At 43.5% G+C, this 21808-nt stretch overlaps 1 protein-coding gene across 1 annotated transcript in view; it reads right to left on the bottom strand.

Annotated features, from left to right (window-relative positions):
• Positions 1-2791: 2791 nt before the first annotated feature.
• The window catches only part of LOC129702988 (interferon-induced GTP-binding protein Mx3-like), a 108305-nt gene continuing 89288 nt past the window's right edge, over positions 2792-21808 (bottom strand). The window contains exon 16 of the mRNA XM_055645121.1: positions 2792-8351. Within this exon, the coding sequence (XP_055501096.1) occupies positions 8124-8351 (228 nt within the window). The 3' untranslated portion in view covers positions 2792-8123. The remainder of the gene's footprint in view (positions 8352-21808) is intronic.

Raw genomic sequence — 21808 nt, forward strand, 5'->3', positions numbered from 1 at the left:
AACCAGACAAACCCAACTCGGAGTGAGTGCCAAGGCTTGGTCATCTATATCAAGCGAGATTGGGATTCGTTGCAGTCAAAGAACGCTCCATCTAAAGGTATGTCAGGCAGCAGCTACTGGTTCAGGGTTGGAAGTTCCTCCCACTCAAAGGACAGAGTGCTAGAGAGAGTGCTACAGGAGTATGCACATGTGCCTGAAGCAACGCCTGGTTCAGGGTTGCTATTCCTCCCACTGGGTTGAGAGCCGTGATGGAGATGGTGCTAAAATACATGCACACATGCCTGAGGCACACCTGGTTCACCGCATAAGTCCTCCTAATCGGATGTATAAAGGATGAAGATGGAGCCATATATATTATAAGACCATGGGAGATGGAGTCGCAAAACATGGTGCGAATAGAGCCATGCACAGACAAGTTGAGGAGACGAATGGTGACATTACTTCCACTCTAAAAGGGTGCCTAAGGTTAGTATGGATTGACTCCAAACAGGAACGGAATATAACTGGGCCGGGGTCCCATGCTTAATGCATAATGCACGATGGTAACATGAGAGAAAATGGTGCTTTGCCTCTACAATTGCTACTCCGTCGGTGATGGAATAACTCTAGAAGAGAATTTGGCCAGCAGCATCAGCAATCTAATGGGAATGACAACATGGACAGAGTCTGCAAATTAAATTTCGCTAGAACTCCAGTAAGGTAAGGGACCTGGAGTTAGAGACGCTGGTAAGTAGGTCTCGTTATTTACCTCCATGAAAGTCACTATGGTGGACAAACAGTATTCAGCATTGCTCCACTTAATTTTTTGTCAGCTAATCTTCAGTTATATTACAAACAGAAGCGAGGGCTTAAAGATGTGAAATTACTAATACCATCTCTACTCACGGAGGTGATGGGATTTGCATGAAATACCTATTCAGTTCTATGGTATCAGCTACCTTTAGACACTAGGTGCATGCTATGGGTTAAGGGTTGTGCTTATATGCATAATCAGCATGTTCAAGTCCAAACTCGTACGCTTTGGTGGCGCCATAGGTTAATCACTTGGGTGCAATCAAGTCTAGGTAGCCAGGAATGTTTGATCTAACCACTTTTGGCACGAGTGGCATCATGTTAATTCAATGTCAAAATCAGAAGAGATGAAGGATCACTAGTATTTTAATGACTTGATGACTTATGGAACACTAGATCGAGATGATGCATCCAGGCTCTATCATCAGTAGATATATATTTTATAGATATATGCAGCCATGGTTCCCGCTAATGTTGGGAATCGTATAAGAACCTGGCTCAGCCGTGACTGGGGAAACCGTCCTATGCATGATAATTAATTCAGAGACATGTATACGGCATGGATATTACAACTGGGAGTTCATTTTCGAATGGGTTTTTGACATAATTAGTTATAGTACCATTATCTGTGTCAAATGTGCCTTCTGATCATATTCTGCTAGAAGCAGGACACACCCTGTTGGGTCTCACCCTCTGATGTCCAGATTCATGAAGGGTATCTTCAACTCAAACCTCCCAGGCTTAGACACTCGGAGATATGGAATGTTAACATTGTGACGCCGCTTGCCAGTGGGCCCCAGTGTCCTTGGCCTAACTCACTTAAAATGGTTATGCTCATGGCACTGGTTCAGCGCATAGGGTCCAGTCATTGCATAGCATGACTGGTCAGCATGGTTACAGCTGCAGCCAAATAACTATTTATGTTGTGGCTTAGTCAAGCAGAGTAGACCAGGCGCATCAGGTCTGTAACTAGTTTGGGCATGGACCTTCGGTTATGTGTGGTCATCTACTACTATACATTAGGTCACTTAGAGCCTTAGGGGCACGGATCTAGCAATGTTGTCAGTTACATAAACCTCATAGAAGGTATCAGTATAGACCATCTCCAGGTTAAACGGGTTCTGGCTTATGCAGGAGTGACTGACTTTAGAATCTCACTCCACCACGGCTGTAACAGTTCAGCGGTAGGGGTATGGACGATCTACTGTACCACATCCTAGTGTCTTCAGGGTGGCTAAATGAACGATCTTTCTATACATTGTACAAACCCATTGCCAGACCGGGGGTATTTGCCAACTCATTTAGTTCGGTCTATAGTTCCTCCTGGATGACAGGGGTTACTATTGTGATTATTGGTTCATAGAAGAGCATCAGCATGTCTACATCTATGACATGTCTGAATGCATGATTATGTTTACTCATCCTTGGTCAATTGATGTAGTGTGTGACGCATGGACTCGTTCCACGGCATGAAGTCACAGAGCTTTAAAATCTTCACGTAGTGACTCACGTCACTCCGAAGTAAAATAGTAAGATTAAACGAGAACTTACCAGTTTGAAGTTTGATCTTGATTTTATGAGGAGTTACGATGAGGGATTACGTGCCCCCCGCTCCCAACCCCTCCTCATAAAACTCAGCTGGTAACTCTCGTTTCTCGAATCTTTCGATTCTCAGGTCAATGTTTCCTTGTCTGTGACTTCACGCTGCTGCTTTGAAGCTTGACGTGCTGGCGGGCTCTTCACGTAATCGCTCATCGTAACTCCTCATAAAATAAAGATCAAAATTCAAACTGATAAGTTCTCGTTTAATTTTACAATTCTGAAAGGGACCCGTTAATCCCTACTCTTTGTTTCCTGTCTGCCAACCACTTCTCTATCCATATCAGCACTCTACCCCCAATACCATGTGCCCTAATTTTGCCAACTAATCACCTATGTGGGACTTTATCAAATGTTTTTTGAGGATGGCTTGAGTGGGTGCAGGATTTTCTGGACCTTGGCTAAGAACCTGGGGCTCACCAAAATTGTTCCAAATTGGGCCCCGCACCTCCTAAGGCCAGCCCGGCGGTGGAGGGGGGCTGAGGATGGCTTGAGTGGGTGCAGGATTTTCTGGAGCTCCTTCCAAATGGCAATATTTTGTATGTTCAAAGTTAAAAAGGAGGACCAGGCCAGGCTGAGAAAAAAAAAAGATGATTTGTGCATGAGGAAGCCATGACCAAATCAAAGCCCACATGGGGTCACAGGGAGAACGTACAAACTTTGTACAGAGCACCCGTAGTCAGGATCTAATCCGGGTCTCTGGCGCTATAAGTCAGCAACTCTACTGCCGCGCCACCATGCCACCACTATTGCTTGGCACTGGTCCGTGCCACACTTCCTACCCTGGGTTTCCGCTGTAAAGGGGGAGGGGGACTTCTATGAGGACAGTCGGCCACTGGGACACCCAAACTTCCAGGTGGCAGAAGAGACTGGATTTGATTGGATAACAGACGAGGGCGAGGATGTTGAGAATGTGTATGTACTGATCATGGAGGAAACGCCTTCAGACATTGTGTATTGACATAGAGGGCACCTCACAGACACACAGTCATATAGTTTGGTAACAGGCCCTTCAGCCCAATTTGCCCCATCTACACTAGTCCCACCTGCCTGAATTTGGCCCATATCCCTCTAAATCCATGTATCTGTGTAAATGTTTCTTAAACAATGTCATAGTAGCTGTCTCAACTACCGTCCATCACCCACCACTCTTTGTGTACCAAAGTTGCCCCTCGGGTTCCTATTCTATCACCCCTATGTCCTTAAACCTATGTCCGTAGGTTCTTGATTCTCCTACTCTGGGTGGAAAAACTCTGTGCATTCACTCTGTCTAATCCGCTCATGATCTTAAACACCTCTATAAGATCAAGCCTCATTCTCCTGCACTACAAGGAACAAAGTCCTAGCTGCCCAACCTCTTCCTACAGCTGAATCCATCTAGTCCTGCCAACATCCTTGTGAAACTTCTCCGCACTCTCTGGCTTAACAACATCCGTCCTACGGGAGGCGCTGTGGTGCAGCAGTAGAGTTGCTGCCTTGCAGCGCTAGAGACCTGAGTTCCATCCTGGCCCTTCAGCCCATGTGCAGAACATCATGTCAGATTAAACTAATCCCTTTTGCCTGCACATGATCCATATCCCTCCATAATTTGTGTGCCAATCCAAAAGCCCCTCAAATGCCACTCTTGTTTTTACAAAGTCTGAAAACATTGCAAATGGTGACCTTGAGACTATCCTTGATCTCCTTAACTTTACTGCCTTTACCTTGCACTAAACGTTATTCCCTTATCATGTACGTATACACTGTAAATGGATCGATTGTATTCATGTATTGGATTTCTGCTGACTGGTTAGCATGCAACAAAAGCTTTTCACTGTATCTTGGTACATGTGACAATAAACTAAACTGAACTGAAAAGCAAAATGATGTGGATTTAGGAAATCTGGAATAAAATCAGTAAATGCTTAAAAAATTCTCAGCAGATCATGTAACTTCTGTACTGAGAGAATCAGCTTTAATTTTTAAAGTCACTGATTTTTCATCAGAACTGGTCTGCTCTGTTAAGCATTCCCAGTCGCTGCTCCATTTGCTGTGTTTATCAAGGATTTTCTGTTTTAGTTTAGGTTAGGTAAGAGACACAGCGTGGAAACAGGCCCTTCGGCCCACGGAGTCTATGCTGACCAGCGATCCCCGTATACTAGCATTATCCTACGCACTGCGAACAATTGACAATTTTTACTGAAGACAATTAACCTACAGACCTGTACGTCTTTGGAATGTTGGAGGAAACCAGAGCGCCCGGGGAAAACCCACACGGTCACGGGGAGAACGTACAAATTCCGTACAGACAGCACCCGTAGTCAGGATTGAACCCAGGACTCTGGCGCTGTAAAGCAGCATCTCTACCACTGCTCCACTGTGGTCTAACATTACCCCTTTCCAAAATGAGTGCTTCCCTTTCATATTCTGAAACTATAGTGCATATGGTTCAAAGTGCACAACTCAAAGTGCATGGGAATGAACAAGGTAGAATCTAAGCTTAAAATATGGAGTACCCTGTGGTCTAAATTGTGGCTGGCTGATTAAGTTTCTTTATCTGTCTGTAGGAAGTGTTGGCTGGTTGCAAATTAATACTGTATGTCAATGGCCAGGTAAATGACATCCTGTGAACCAATGTTAATTATTCCTGACCTTTGATCTTAAGTTTACATCTTTTCGTGTAATGGCAGTTTCTATAACTTTCTCATTGTCCAACTTTGATAGCCATTACTACTCGGGGATGTGGTGGAGATATAGTTTACACACTCTCCGCACTCGTAAGATCGTAAAAATTAATCTTCCAAATGTTGTTTCTTGATTAATTGGTCTTTTATAAAAGTATTACAAAGCAAAGAAATAATTCATAACTTTTCGCTCTTAACTGTTTCTTCTTCATAAAATGCAGTCGTGACCGTGCGGTCGTTACCGTGGTAAAAAACAGTCATTCTCATCAATCCTCAATGTAAACTGAAACTCCCAATCTATGAGTCTGCGCTAGTCTCCACCGAAGTAGACACACCCCTCCAAGTACAATTATTCAGCTTCTGTAAATTGTCCCCAGTGTGTCGGATGCAACTAGTGTACGGGTGATTGTTCGTCGATGTGGACTCGATGGGCCGAAGGGCCTGTTTCCACTGTGTATCTAAAATTAAATCTTTGTCCATTTATCTCATTGCTGTTTACAGCGCGAGGTAATCGGATAAACCATGCAGTCAGACTGGAATTGTGCAAATGCCAGAGATAAGTCAGGATTGAACATAGGTCGCTGGAGCTGTGAGGTACGAGTTCTTCTGGCATATTAACGATTTTGGTGAATTGTTAGTGCTGCCTTGTTTCCAAGCCTAGAACACTCACTTCCTTAAATTCAGTGACCGAGGAGGTCTAATGGTGTTTCTCTAGGACCGAGTCTCTACACAACCATGAATGAATGAATGAATAAGTTTATTGGCCAGGTATGTTCACATACAAGGAATTTGCTTTGGTGCTCTGCTCACAAATGACAACATGACATAAAATGACAATTAAGAATGACACATAAAACGTTATCGATTAAACATGTGAATTAAAAAAAATACCAGAGCAAAAAGGCAACAGATTTTTGATTATTGAGTAGAGTTTGGAGCCTCCATGGTTTAACTTACGGAGGTACCGACCCCGATAACCGTCATTGTGACAATGGACACCAAGCACAATGGCCGTTACCAGATCTTTGCTCGGCGGAATACCAGACATGTTACTGTATTTTTCTCCTGGTACTGATGAAGATATTTCCCTAGATCATTATCAAAACATGTATGTATGAGGGGCCATATGAAGTTTATTTATGAATGAAATATTCATGACTAAATGTGGCAGAATTTCTAGTGTCACATTTTTGGTGTCCAAATTGGTGGTAAACGATGAAAATTTGTCTGTCATGAAAAAATGTTTGACTTTCGGTCTTGAAGTTATCTAATTTATATCTGTTATTTATAAGGTTTCATATGATGGGTAGGTTTAGTTAAGAACAGTGTATTGGTGTAAAAAAGTGAATAATAATCTTGTTCCTCAAAATCTCTCCAGTATTGTAAAATGACTCGTATCAAACTCTAAATTCCACTCCACTCTGTATCCTTGTGAATGCTGTACTGGATTATCTATTTGCTTCAAGTCGAATTCAAACTTGTTTTAAAACATGATAAAAATGTCAAAGTGTGATTAGAATTAATTTAAATCTAATCACACTTTAAATTGCAATTTCACATCCAAAACATGATACGTAATGTAATTGCCGGGGAACATTAGCTAAGTGTAAAAACAAAGTGCAGGTGGAACTCAGCAGGTCAGGCAGCATCTGTGGAAAAAGGCAGAAGATGTTTTGGGCCAGGAGCTTTGTGTAAATACAATCTCTTGTTACTGAACCCAATCCATTAAGCAAAGAGGTTCCACGTAAAATGCATCAAAAGACAATTAAAGGTTCCTTGACAGCTTAAACAAGTTTACAGCGAGCTGCTCAATATACAGACAATTTAAAATCAATATGTGTAGGAAGATTCAGATTCAGATTCAATCCGATTCAGATTCAATTTTAATTGTCATTGTCAGTGTACAGTACAGAGACAACAAAATGCATTTAGCATCTCCCTTGAAGAGCGACATAGCAAACGATTTGAATTAAAAAAAAATAATAATAAGTGTCCGGGGGGGGTGATTGGCAGTCACCGAGGTACGTTGTTTAGTAGAGTGACAGCCGCCGGAAAGAAGCTGTTCCTCGACCTGCTGGTTCGGCAACGGAGAGACCTGTAGCGCCTCCCGGATGGTAGGAGGGTAAACAGTCCATGGTTGGGGTGAGAGCAGTCCTTGGCGATGCTGAGCGCCCTCCGCAGACAGCGCTTGCTTTGGACAGACTCAATGGAGGGGAGCGTGGAACCGGTGATGCGTTGGGCAATTTTCACCACCCTCTGCAATGCCTTCCGGTCGGAGACAGAGCAGTTGCCATACCATACTGTGATGCAGTTGGTAAGGATGCTCTCGATGGTGCAGCGCGGTAGAAGTTCACCAGGAAGGAATTGCAAATGCTGATTTCAATGATAAGACACAAAATACTGTAATAACTCGGGCGAAGGGTCTCGTCTCCCACTCCTTTTCTCCAGAGATGCTGCCTGTCCCGCTGAATTACTCTAGCATTTTGTGTCTACCTTCAATTTAAAATCAGTCCATGTTTTCCAGAGTTAGCCAATTTTAGTCAGGATGGGATGGGAGCAAGTATGACCCTTGTAGACAAAAAATGCTGGATGAACTCGGCGGGTGAGGCAGTATCTATGGAGAGAAGGAATAGGCGACGTTTCGGGTCGAGACCCTTCTTCAGACTTATATCCCTTGATTGGAAAGAGGACATTAGCCAGGACGAAGATAACAAATATGGGAATTGGGTGAGGAGGTACCGTAAGTTCCTCTAACTCAAAAATAGTCAAAGAATGTGGAAACAAACCCAACTTGCCCATGCTGACCCACAAGTTCCATCTGCATTAGTTCCACCTGCCTGGATTTGGCACATATTCTTCTAAGTCTATCCTATCCATTGATAGGTTGTCATCATGCAATTAAACAGGAATAAAGGTCGCTGGTATCAAAGAATGATTGTGAACTCAGAGACTAAACAGTAGTAAGGATTCAATCCCTTCAAGAGCAGAAGTTGGCAAGAAATATAAAAATTATCAAACAAAATTTAAACATATCTTTACAGTATTCAGTGACCTTCGTTCAACGCTCATTTAAACAAATTCAAACAATTTCTCCTGGGCTTTTGTCAATCGGTCTATTTTGCGTTTGAGGTCATCTCTCTTCCTCTGTGTGTCTTCATCTTCCATTAGATAATCATTTATGCGATCCTTGTGATGGGTGAGTTGAAGCATCTCTGTCCGGAGGTTGTCAGCAAATTCGTCTAAAATGTAGCAGCGTATGACCATGGGGATCTGGTTAGCCAGTCGATGAGAGACAATCTAGAAGTCGAGAACAGAAAATAAAGGAAGATAATGAAACAGGAAGCAAAACTGTCTGATGATAAAAATGAATATATGGGCTGACCTGACACGGAGGCAGCACCAGAAATGTCTGAAAGATAACACAGACGTTGGTCTACAGGAGACCCAAAATATGGAGCAGCACCCAAAAGTGGGCTGCCAATATACAGCTCAATGGAAGAGCTTGATGTACCCCAAAGAGGGACAAAAAAGTGTAGGCCTATCATAGAGCCATCGCATGTATACCTGATCTGAAAATCCAGGTGAAATCCATTATGAGGAGGAATATCCAGAATATCCTGATAACGAATAAGTTGAGGATCAGAGCCAATGCAAAAAAGAAAAGTGCCAGGGCTGGCCCAAAAGTTCTCTAGTCCCAGAAACAAGGGACAACCTCTATCAGAGGAAATAGCAGAGAGTATAAATTACCTGCTTTCCCATCATTTGGAAGACAAATGATGGATGAAATTGTGAACAAATATAAAATCCTGCAGAACTGTGCTCGGTTAATAGTTCCAGCTGTTAATAAAGAAGTGTGGAATTATATGGGCACTGCAGTAAAAGCTCAAGAAATGAGACTACAGCGGGTATTAAAATTAATGGGGTCAAGCATTACGGCATTTGCCAGAGATCTGGAAGAAGGAAATGTGACAACGTCACAACAGGATGTGATGGGAATGATGTGTAATACACATTTTGGAGTAAATCTGTGATAAGACCTAACATACATCCTAAGTTTGCAGGGCTTTGTAAACCATCTAATATACAATTGCCACACTTACTCTTTGGAGTGGTGCTTGCCAAAAAACTGAAGGTTCTCAACGAAGAATCAATAACCATCGGGATGATGAAGCCACTGATGTTTGGCAGCACAGCTAGAAGGCAATATCTATACCGAAGGGGAACTGAATACAACCCCAGGACGTGGAGAACATGGTATTCCCACAAGGGGCAAGGTACAAAAAGTGACACTGGTAAACCCTGAGGCAGGTGGTTCTGGTTCTGAAAGAAACAGATCAGATGTGTCCTACTTATAAGTTGGGGGTAGGTTACAATTCTTTTTAAAAGAATGGAAGCTAATAACATCTGATGCATATATACTGTGCAGTAAATCCCCTACTCAACATATTCCAAAAAAGTATTAAATTTTCTCTAAACAAGAGATTAGAAAAATTCAAATAGAAATGGATATTTTGAGTAAAAAAGGGGTAATAGAGAAAACAATTTATAAAAACAATCGGTTTATATCTAGTATTTTCTCTGGACCAGAAAAGGATGGGGGTAGTAGGATCATTTTGGACTTTACAAACCCCAAACCTTTTGTACAGTATAAACATTTCAAAATGGAGATTTTACTAATGCGTTGCAGTTAATTTCAACAGAATGCTATATGGCAAGCATACATCTCCAAGATGCATATTACTCTGTGGCCGTGCATGTTAAAGATCGTAGATATGTCAAATTTGTCTGGATGAGTCAATGGTGGCAGTTCAAAGCATTGCTTAATGGTTTAACTTCAGCTCCTACATTGGTTTCAGCAGTTTTGTAAACAATCTTAGCATTGTTAAAAGCTCAAGGCCATTTGATAATGGCTTATTTGGATGACATGTTATTGTGGGAGACACTGAAGACATGGCAACAAGGGTCAGTTTTAAAAGTTAAATTTACATTTCAATAACTGGGCTTTGTGATTCACAGAGAGAAATCCAGACTGACACACAACATAATAATTAATTACTTGGGGTTCACTATTAATTCAGAACACAAGACAGTGAGCTTACCCAAGGACAAAAAGCTGCAAGTGATTAAGGGTTGTAAGGAGCTAATTGCAGGCAAACAACCATCAATCAACCAAGTCGCAAGTCTAATTGGCAAGTTAATTGCTTCATTTCCACCTGTTCAGTTTGGACTACTGCATTATCAGCAGCTGCAGTAAGCATATATATCAGTATTGGAAAGACATGCTGGACATTTTGATGAATCAATGCAGCCAAGTAACACAGCAATTGAGGATATAAAATGGTGGATTAAAAATGTGGATTACGCTTACAGGAACATTTTGATTGAATCACCAGCTACCATTTTACAAACAGATGCAAGTGCACTGGGATGGGGAACTGCGGATGCCATCTCAAGCTGTGGAGGTAGATGGAATGCAGATGTAGAGCCTTTGCTCAAGACACATGGCATTAATTATCTTTAATTACTAAGTGTATTGCATGGGTTGGAAGCCCTTTGCCGAAAGGTACTAAATTTGCATGTGCAGGTTCAGATTGACAACACTACGGCAGTGGCACATGTCAATCACATGGGTGGAATCAAGTCAGAAGCATGTGACAGATTGGCAAACATGATTAGGCACTGGTGCATTGAGAAAGATATTTGGCTTTCTGCAATTTACCTATCAGGTAAATTCAACATAATTGCAGATACTAGGTCAAGAAATTTCAATGACAACACAGAATGGATGTTAAATCGTGACATTTTCCACAAAATTGTGAATAAATTTGAGAAATTGAGTAGATGAGTTTACGTTAAATTGGGGTGGAATGTTTGTATGCATTTTCTCCCTTTTGTCTCATCAATAGGTCTACAGAAGATCAAACAAGATTATGCTGCAGGATTGTTGGTGGTTCCAGATTGGCCCACACAAACATGGTATCCATTAGGGTTAAAAATGGTGACTGAACCCATTACGGATGTCTTTTCGACAAGAAAACCTATTTGTGCACCCTGTTACTGGTGAATTTCATCCTTTACATGATCATATTGAATTATTGATTTGCAGATTCTAAAAAGTACCTAGAAGCAGTACATTTCTTACATTAAGAAATGGGAACAGTTTCCTCAACACAAAATATTTCTTACCACGCTGCAGATGCTTCAGATGTTGTAGAAATTTGTCAAAATTACATTTTGATGATAATTTAAGCTATAGTGCGATCAACACAGCAAGGAATGCTTTGTCGGCATATTTATCGAGACCATCGGAACATCAAGTTCTAGGATCACTCCCTTTGATTTGTGGATACATGAAGGGCATCTTTATGCTAAACCTACCAGACCAAGATATACGGAAATCTGGAATATGAGGGATGTACTATCACTACTTAGGGATTGGGATCCCATCTCAAATTTGTCGTTGGACATAATTATGATGAAAGTCGTCATGTAAATGGCTTTAGTATCAGGTCAAAGAATACAAACATTACACAAGTTAAGGATAGACAGAATGGGAATGCAAACAGAGGAAATTACATTCTATGTCTATGACCTGCTAAAACAAAGCAGACCATGAGTCTCAGGGTGTGAATTGATTTTCAGTATAACCTGCAGATCAAAGACTTTGTGTAGTTACATATTTAAAATACTACATTGAGACTACCAAACATCTTAAAGGTGTAGAATCTGGATTATTCATCAGCCATGAAGCCACACAAAAAAGTGACAATACAAACAATTTCAAGATGGCTGAAGAAGGTGCTATTGGATGCAGCAATTGATACTCAGGCCCAGGACTCAGGCCCTCGAGGCCCAGGAGCTGTTGGTGAAGGAGGAGCGACGTCCGAGCGGTGAGTTCAAAAACCCAGCGGGGGGTTTGTTTCAGCAGAGGCCCAGGAGCCGTTGGTGAGGGAGGACTGCCAAAATCTCCAACGTTCCATTCTCAAAAGCACACTTCAAATTAAGTGGGCTCGAGGAAGCCGCTGATTGGTCGAACGGACTAGAGGAAGCAGCTGATTGGCTTGTATCCCGGGTAAGGCTTTGTATTGTATTCAGGATAAGGGGGGAATGAGGGCCAGGGCAGTTTACTGTTCGGGATGTCAGATGTGGGAGGTCATGGAGTCTGAGTGCCCTCCAGACGTCCACATCTGCGCCAGGTGCATCGAGATGGGGCTCCTAAGGGACCATGTTAGGAACTTGGAGCAGCAGCTCGATGACCTCTGTCTGGTCAGGGAGAGCGAGGAGGTCATAGAAAGGAGTTACAGAGAGGTGGTCACTCCAAGACCACGGGAGGCAGACAACTGGGTCACAGTTAGGAAGGGCAATGGGCAGAGGCAGGGACTGGTGAGTACCCCGGTGGTGGTACACCTTGAAAATAAGTACTCGTGTTTAAGTACAGTTGGGGGAACAGCCTACCTGGGGGTAGCGACAGCGGCCGGGCCTCCGGCACAAAGACCGGTCCTGTTGCTCAGAAGGGTAAGGAAAAGAAGAGGAGGACAATAGTAATGGGGGGCTCTATAGTCAGGGAGTCGGATAGGCGATTCGGTGGATGCAGTCAGGAGACCCGGATGGTAGTTTGACCTCCTCGCTCTCCCTGACCAGACAGAGGTCATCGAGGTGCTGCTCCAAGTTCCTAACATGGTGCCAGGGTCAGGGATGTGTCTGAACGTGTCCAAGATATCCTGAAATGGGAGGGAGAGGAGCCCGAGGTTGTGGTACATATAGGTACCAACGACATAGGTAGAAAAAGAGAAGAGGTACATAAAGGAGAATTTAGGGAGTTAGGAAGAGAGTTAAGGAGAAGGACTGCAAAGGTAACAATCTCAGGATTACTGCCTGTGCCACGCGACAGTGAGAGTAGGAATGGAGCGAGGTGGAGGATAAATGCGTGGTCGAGGGACTGGTGCAGAGGGTATGGATTCAAGTTTCTGGATCATTGGGACCTCTTTTGCGGAAGGTGCGACCTGTACAGAAAGGACGGGTTGCACTAGAACTTGAGGGGGACCAATATCCTGGTGGGGAGATTTGCAAAGGCTACTGGGGAGACTTTAAACTAGAACGGTTGGGGGGAGGGATTCAAATAGGGAAAGCTAGCAGTCAGTGTGTGAGGCAGGAGGCAGAGAAGGGTAGTACTCTGACCCAAAATGTTGGGGAGAAAGAAGAAAAAGACAATAAACAGAGAATAAGAGAGGGTGGGTTTCTTAAATGTATATATTTTAATGCTAGGAGCATTGTAAGAAAGGTGGATGAACTTAGAGCCTGGATTGACACCTGGAAGTATGATGTTGTGGCGATCAGTGAAACATGGTTGCAGGAGGGCTGTGATTGGAAACTAAATATTCCAGGATTTTGTTGCTTCAGGTGTGATAGAATTGGAGGGGCAAGAGGTGGAGGTGTTGCATTGCTTGTCCGGGAAGATATTACAGCAGTGCTTTGGAAGGATAGATTAGAGGGCTCGTCTAGGGAAGCTATTTGGGTAAAACTGAAAAATGGGAAAGGGGTAGTAACACTTATAGGGGTGTATTATAGACCGCCAAATGGGGAGCGAGAATTGGAAGAGCAAATATGTAAGGAGATCGCAGATATTAGTAGTAAGCACAAGGTAGTGATTGTGGGAGATTTCAATTTTCCACACATAGACTGGGAAACACATTCTGTAAATGGGCTGGAAGGTTTGGAGTTTCTAACATGTGTGCAGGATAGTTTTTTGCAGCAATACATAGAGGTACCTACTAGAGAAGGGGCGGTGTTGGACCTCCTGTTAGGAAATGAGACGGGTCAGGTGGCAGAGGTATGCGTTGGGGAACAGTTCAGGTCCAGTGATCACAATACCATTAGTCTCAATATAATTATGGAGAGGGTCAGAACTGGACCTAGGGTTGAGATTTTTGATTGGAGAAAGGCTAACTTTGAGGAGATGCAAAATGATTTAAAAGGAGTGAATTGGGACATTTTGTTTTATGGGAAAGATGTGGAAGGGAAATGGAGAACATTTAAAGGTGAAATTTTAAGAGTACAGAATCTTTATGTCCCTGTTCGGTTGAAAGGAAATAGTAAAAATTGGAAAGAGCCATGGTTTTCAAGGGAAATTGGACACTTGGTTCGGAAAAAGAGAGAGATCTACAATAATTATAGGCAGCATGGAGTAAATGAGGTGCTTGAGGAGTATAAAGAATGTAAAAAGAATCTTAAGAAATAAATTAGAAAAGCTAAAAGAAGATATGAGGTTGCTTTGGCAAGTAAGGTGAAAGTAAATCCAAAGGGCTTCTACAGCTATATTAATAGCAAAAGGATACGAGGGATAAAATTGGTCCATTAGAGAGTCAGAGTGGACAGCTATCTGCAGAGCCAAAAGAGATGGGGGAGATATTGAACAATTTATTTTCTTTGGTATTCACCAAGGAGAAGGATATTGAATTATGTGAGGTAAGGGAAACAAGTACAGTAGCTATGGAAACTATGAGATTCAAAGAAGAGGAAGTAATGACACTTTTGAAAAATATAAAAGTGGATAAGTCTCCAGGTCCGGACAGGATATTCCCTAGGACATTGAGGGAAGTTAGTATAGAAATAGCAGGGGCTATGACAGAAATATTTCAAATGTCGTTAGAAACGGGAATACTGCCGGAGGATTGGCGTACTGCGCATGTTGTTCCATTGTTTAAAAAGAGTTCTAAGAGTAAACCTAGCAATTATAGACCTGTTAGTTTGACATCAGTGGTTGGCAAATTAATGGAAAGGATACTTAGAGATAATATATATAAACATCTGGATAAACAGGGCCGGATTAGGAACAGTCAACATGGATTTGTGCCTGGAAGGTCATGATTGACTAATCTTCTTGAATTTTTTGAAGAGGTTACTAGGGAAATTGATGAGGGTAAAGCAGTGGATGTTGTATATATGGACTTCAGTAAGGCCTTTGACAAGGTTCCTCATGGAAGGTTGGTTAAGAAGGTTCAATTGTTGGGTATTAATGGTGGAGTAACAAGATGGATTCAACAGTGGCTGAATGGGAAATGCCAGAGAGTAATGGTGGATGGCTGTCAGGTTGGAGGCCAGTGACTAGTGGGGTGCCACAGGGATCTGTGTTGGGTTCACTGTTGCTTGTCATGTACATCAATGATCTGGATGATGATGTGGTAAATTGGATTAGTAAGTATGCAGATGATACTAAGATAGGTGGTGTTGTGGATAATGAAGTAGATTTTCAGTCTACAGAGAGATTTATGCCAGTTGAAAGAGTGGGTTGAAAGATGGCAGGTGGAGTTTAATGCTGATAAGTGTGAGGTGCTACATCTTGGCAGGACAAATCAAAATAGGACTTACATGGTAAATGGCAGGGAATTGAAGAATGCAGTTGAACAGAGGGATCTGGGAATAACTGTGCACAGTTCCCTAAATGTGGAATCTCATGTAGATAGGGTGGTAAAGAAAGCTTTTGGTGTGCTGGCCTTTATAAATCAGAGCATTGAGTATAAAAGTTGGGATGTAATGTTAAAATTGTACAAGGCTTGGGGAGGCCAATTCTGGAGTATGGTGTACAATTTTGGTCGCCTAATTATAGGAAGGATGTCAACAATATAGAGAGTGTACAGAGGAGATTTACTAGAATGTTGCCTGGGTTTCAGCAACTAATTTACAGAGAAAGGTTGAACAAGTTAGGTCTTTATTCTTTGGAGCGCAGAAAGCTAAGGGGGGACTTGATAGAGGTCTTTAAAATGATGAGAGGGATAGACAGGGTTGATGTGGATAAGCTTTTCCCACTGAAAGTAGGGAAGATTCAAACAAGAGGACATGACTTGAGAATTAAGGAACAGAAGTTTAGAGGTAACATGAGGGGGAACATCTTTACTCAGAGAGTGGTAGCTGTGTGGAATGAGCTTCCAGTGAAGGTGGTGGAGGCAGGTTCGATTTTATCATTTAAAAATAAATTGGATAGTTATATGGACGGGAAAGGAATGGAGGGTTATGGTATGAGTGCAGGTAGATGGGACTAGGGGAGAATACGTGTTCGGCACGGACTAGAAGGGCCGAGATAGCCTGTTTCCGTGCTGTAATTGTTATATGGTTATATGGTTATACTGACAAATTTAAATCTCATTCCACCAGGGTGGCGGCAACATTGGCGGCCAATGATTTGGACGTTCCAATAGACCATATCCTTGCGGCCGCAGGTTGGGAAAATGGAAGGATGTTGCACAAGTATTATCATAAAGAAATTGCAGATCCTGGTGTATTTGGTGGTACTGTTTTGAATTCAGTATTAAATGTCTCTAGAGATTAAAACTTTGTAAGAAATGTACTGCTTCTGGGTACTATCCCTCCAGGCTCCTGCAATTACATCCATAGTGCGATCCGATAGTCCTCTTCCGAGATATGGCCTTTTTAGAATCTGCAAATCAACAAATCAATACGATCATGTAAAGGATGAAAATCACCAGTTACAGGGTGCACAAGTAGGTTTTCTTGTCTTGGAATATGCATAAGAGGTTCTGTAACCATTTTTAGCACCAGTGGGTGCGATGGTTGTGTAGGCCAATCTAGGACCACCAACAATCCTGAAGCATTATCCTGCTCGATCTTTTGTAGACACCTACTAATAAGACAAAAGGGAGGAAATGCATATAAAAACATTCCTCCCTGAACAGGTAGAGTGGCAATACTTATATAAAGTACTACAAAAATTTAATATGGGAGAGAATTTTATAACATGGGTAAAATTATCATATGATAAACCGATGGCAAGAATTTTAACTAATAACATGTTATCTCAAAAATTTCAACTATCAAGGGGTAATAGGCAGGGATGTGCACTATCACCCCTGCTATTTGCCCTTATGATAGAACCCCTGGCTGAAAGTGTAAGAATTAATCCGAATATTCAGGGCTATAATACCAGGGACTCAAAGAATAAAATCTCATTATATGCAGACGATATACTTTTATATATTACAAAGTCACAAACGAGCATACCAAATTTATTAAACTTAATAGAGGAATTTGGGTCTTTTTCTGGATATAGAATAAACTGGAACAAAAGTGAAATCAGACATTAAAACCTCAAGAACCTACACACTTATTGAAGTTCCTCTTTAAAATCGCAACAGAAAAATTTAAATATTTGGGTATTCAGATTACTAGAAAATATAAAGCATTATTCAACGCTAATTTCATACCTTTATTAAATAAACTTAATACGCTGATTAAATTTTGGAAAACACTTCCCTTATCATTATTAAGTAGAATAAATGCAATAAAAATGATCTTCCTACCACAATTACTATACCTATTTCAGTCTATACCAATATATATACCAAAATATATATTTTTTAAATTAGACTCTAACATTACAAATTTTACTTCGGAGTCACGTGAGTGACTACGTGAAGAACCCACCCAGCGCGCAGGCGCGGCATTACGTCAGCAGTGCAACAGCGGCAGCAGCTGGAGCCAGGCTCTCCAGCTGCAGCATAAAGACAAGACCTCAGGTAAGTGCCTTTTTTGTGTTACAGAGTCGCTCCAGGGAGAATTATGGCCTCTCGAAAGCGACCAGCCAGGAGGACTGCCTGCCCAACTCCACCCGAGGAGGGGTCCATAGCTGGGCGGCAGCCTCTCGCAGCGGAGGAGCCTTTTCAACGCTCCCGCTCACCCGACACCGAGCCGCCCCCAGTGCTGCAGATATCGACGCCCCGCACAGGGAGGAAAGCTACTCATAAGACCGACCGGCCGGTGTCCTCCGATTCATCGGAGGAACGGGAACGCTCTCCACCACCGAAAAGGGGAGACGCTCGGATCAGCTGCATGAGGCAGCTCCTAGAGCGCATGATTGATGAGGAGATGCAGGCTAGGCATCTCCCAGGAGGACGGGCTTTGGCCTCCTCCTCTCCACACCCTTCTGTACCCTCTATGTTCGAGGGCAGTAAGGGAGGCCAGGACTGGGCTGGCCTATCCCAAGGGCAGGCGGAGGATACCATCAGCATGCCGGGCGTGCTAGAAGAAGAGCTACTGGGTGTAGTGGGCCGATACGCAGCGCCCCCAACGACTGGGATGGTATTGCCACCCAGAATGGCGGCCAGCATAAACAGGCTGTCCAACAACCCGCTGCAGGACAAGGCCGTCCAGCAGGCCCTTGACACGTACACAGCGCCAGAGAATTGCGAGGCGCTGAGGGTCAAAACGGTCAATGGGCAGATATGGAACCAGCTGGGGCAGCAGATCAGGGCTCACGAAGTTAAGATGCAGCGAGTCCTGAAGCTCCACTCAGCAGCCATCACCGCCTTTGCTCGGTCCGTTGGGAATGAAGACCTAACCATACCCCAGCAGGATGCTCTCGCACTGATGTGCAGCACCACCTATGAGCTCAATAGCCTACGGCGGGACAACATCAGGCCTGCCCTCAACCCAACATATGCAGGCCTCTGCAAAGCTCCAGCGCCCGAACGAGAGGCGCTGCTATTTGGTGCAGATCTGGCCAAAAAACTGAAGGAGTTGGAAGAGGCGGCCAAACCAGTAGGCCTCATGAGGGCAGGGCCAGGACCGAGCAGGGTGAAGACACCCAGTTGGCAGCACGCCTCAGCAGCCACCAGCAGGTACCGAGCTGGTGAAAGCCTGGTGACCGCCTCCCACTACCCCCAGAGCTCTTTTTTAGAGCGGGGCCCAGGGCGGAGCCATGGGAAGATGCGCCGCCCCACCGCAGCACCAACACGGACAACCTTGGGCCAAACCTACCGAAAACGGCCCCACAAATAAACATGGAGGTAGGTGGGTCTGGTTCCTGTCAACATACACAGACAAAGGGTGTTGTATTAACAGGAGGACGTTTGAGGTTCTTCAAGCATGTTTGGTGCTCCCTTACTAACAATAAGTTTATACTCAACAGTATTAGTGGATACAAAATTGAATTCAAACCAGGCATAGAACCGCCAGTTCAGCACATGCCCCAAAGGGTATTCCTTCCCTCAGCAGTTGAGAAGGTAGAAGGACAAGCTGAACTTGATCGGCTCGTGGCTAAAGGCATCATAGAAATGACCACACACGAGCCGCAAGAATTTGTATCAAATATTTTTCTCAAATCCAAAAAAGATGGTGGATGTCGCATTATTATTGATCTGACGTCACTTAATCAGTCTGTTGAGTATCAACATTTCAAAATGGAGACATTTGTCACTGCCAGACAACTGATCTCCAAGGGATACTACATGGCAAGCATAGATATCAAAGATGCTTACTATTTGGTACCCATTCATAAAGATTATTATAAATATCTGAAATTTATCTGGATGGGCCAGCTATGGCAGTACCGAGCCTTGCCCAATGGTTTAACGACAGCTCCCAGATTATTTACAAAAATTCTCAAAGTGGCCATGAAAAAATTGAGGGAACAAGCTGTCGCAGGAGTTTTAGCCACTAAACAACTCCTTGAAACTTTGGGATTCATCCTTCACCCAGATAAATCAATATTGGAGCCTACTACTAACATGGATTACCTAGGCTTCACTATTGACACTATTCATATGACTGTCACTCTGCCCAGAGACAAAAAAGTTTCACTCATTGAAGCTTGTAACCATTTAATTGCTACACCGCAACCTAGGATACGGCATGTAGCCAGAGTTATTGGCTCTATAGTAGCAGCATTCCCGGCTGCCCAACATGGGCCCTTGCATTATCAAAATTTACAAAGAGCAAGGACTCATGCATTACGTCTTAATAGGGGGCATTATGACCGCAAAATGGAATTACCCACTGAAGCCAAATCAGAACTTCAGTGGTGGGTTGATAATATTTGGCACAGTCACAGTCCTATCGCCGTAACCAATCCTAACATAACCATTACAACGGATGCCAGTGCTTTAGGCTGGGGAGCTACTAACTCCATAGACAGCACGGGTGGCAGATGGACTAACTCAGAGGCATCGCTACTACAATCACTGGGCATTAACTTCTTGGAAATGCTCGCCGCCTTTTATGGGCTAAAAGCATATGCATCTGATATGCGGCACGTGCATGTTAGGATTATGATCGACAACACTACGGCGGTATCTTATATCCAGCACATGGGTGGCATAAAATCAGTATCATGCGACAAATTAACTGCTATAATCTGGCAATGGTGTGTCGAGAGACATATTTGGCTATCAGCTGCCTATTTACCAGGTAAGCTAAATTTAGTGGCGGACACCAGGTCACGAAAATTCAATGACAACATCGAATGGATGTTGGACCCAAAATTATTTGCTAAAATTGTCAAGCAATATGGTACGCCAGATATAGATTTGTTTGCGTCTAGATTAAATCACCAACTACCCATGTATGTGGCTTGGGAACCAGACCCAGAGGCAGCAGCGGTAGATGCCTTCACGCTGGATTGGGGAAATTTCTTTTTCTATGCTTTCCCTCCCTTCTGCCTCATCAGTCGGGTACTCCAGAAAATTCAGGCAGACTCAGCCTCTGGCATTCTGGTCGTGCCCGACTGGCCTACCCAACCATGGTTCCCAATGTTCCACGACATGGTGGTAGAGACACCTATGGTCCTTCATAACCACCCCCAATTATTGACTCACCCGGTAACTGGCATTAGCCATCCATGCCACCAAAAATTGAACCTCCTGGTTTCCAGATTTTGAACAGACCTTACCGGGGATTGGGGTTATCAGAGAGAACAATCACCACCATGTCAGCATCCCTGCGAGTTTCCACCAAAAAACAGTACCTGACCTACATCAGGAAATGGGAACAGTACTGTCTGGAAGCAGGGACATCCTACAAGACGGCTTCGATCTCGGATGTGCTGGAGTTCCTGGCCCACCTGCACCATGACCTCAAGATGAGCTACAGTGCCATCAATACAGCTCGGAGCGCCCTGTCCGCATACCTCATGCCCATAGGACAGCATAGTGTGGGATCCCACCCTCTGGTCATCAAACTCCTTAAGGGGATCTTTAACACCAAACCCCCTACACCTAGATACACCCATATGTGGGATGTGAGTGTAGTTCTGACACACCTTCGAGGTTGGCCTCCGGTGGGATCCCTGAGCCTGGAACAGTCCACTTATAAGACCCTTATGCTCATGGCGCTTGTCTCAGCTCAGAGGGTTCAGTCGCTGCATCAGCTAAATCTGAACCACATGGTGACCACCCCAGATACCATTACTTTCACCATGCCGGGGTTGGTAAAACAAAGCAGACCAGGTACATCCAACTCCCCGTTGATCTTCCGGGCATACCCTCCAGAACCTAGGCTGTGTGTGGTGACCCACCTTCATCATTATTTAGACACTACCCAAACTCTTAGAGGGAGAGAAAAAGCCTTATGGGTTAGCCACAAAAAGCCTTTTGGACGGGTTACCAGCCAGACTTTATCCAGATGGTTGAAACAGGTCCTTAACATGGCAGGGATTAACACAGATGTTTTTAAATCCCATTCAACCAGGGCAGCGTCCACCTCAGCGGCGGATAGGATGCAGGTTCCCCTAGACCACATCCTCAGAGCAGCGGGATGGTCAAGGGAATCGACATTCCAAAAATTCTACAGGAAACCGCTGATGGAACAGGACGTCTTTGCGGAAAGCATTTTAGAAACCGCAAAGTTATGATTTAAAAGCCCAGGGGAGCTATTTTTGTTGTAGTTAATAAACATTTCTTTTATAACTAAACAAACTTGTTGGTCTTTAGATACCACTTCCTCCCTCGATGATCTTTCGGCAGTGA

Source organism: Leucoraja erinacea, chromosome 13 (assembly GCF_028641065.1).
Source record: "Leucoraja erinacea ecotype New England chromosome 13, Leri_hhj_1, whole genome shotgun sequence".
Classification (NCBI taxonomy): domain Eukaryota; kingdom Metazoa; phylum Chordata; class Chondrichthyes; order Rajiformes; family Rajidae; genus Leucoraja; species Leucoraja erinaceus.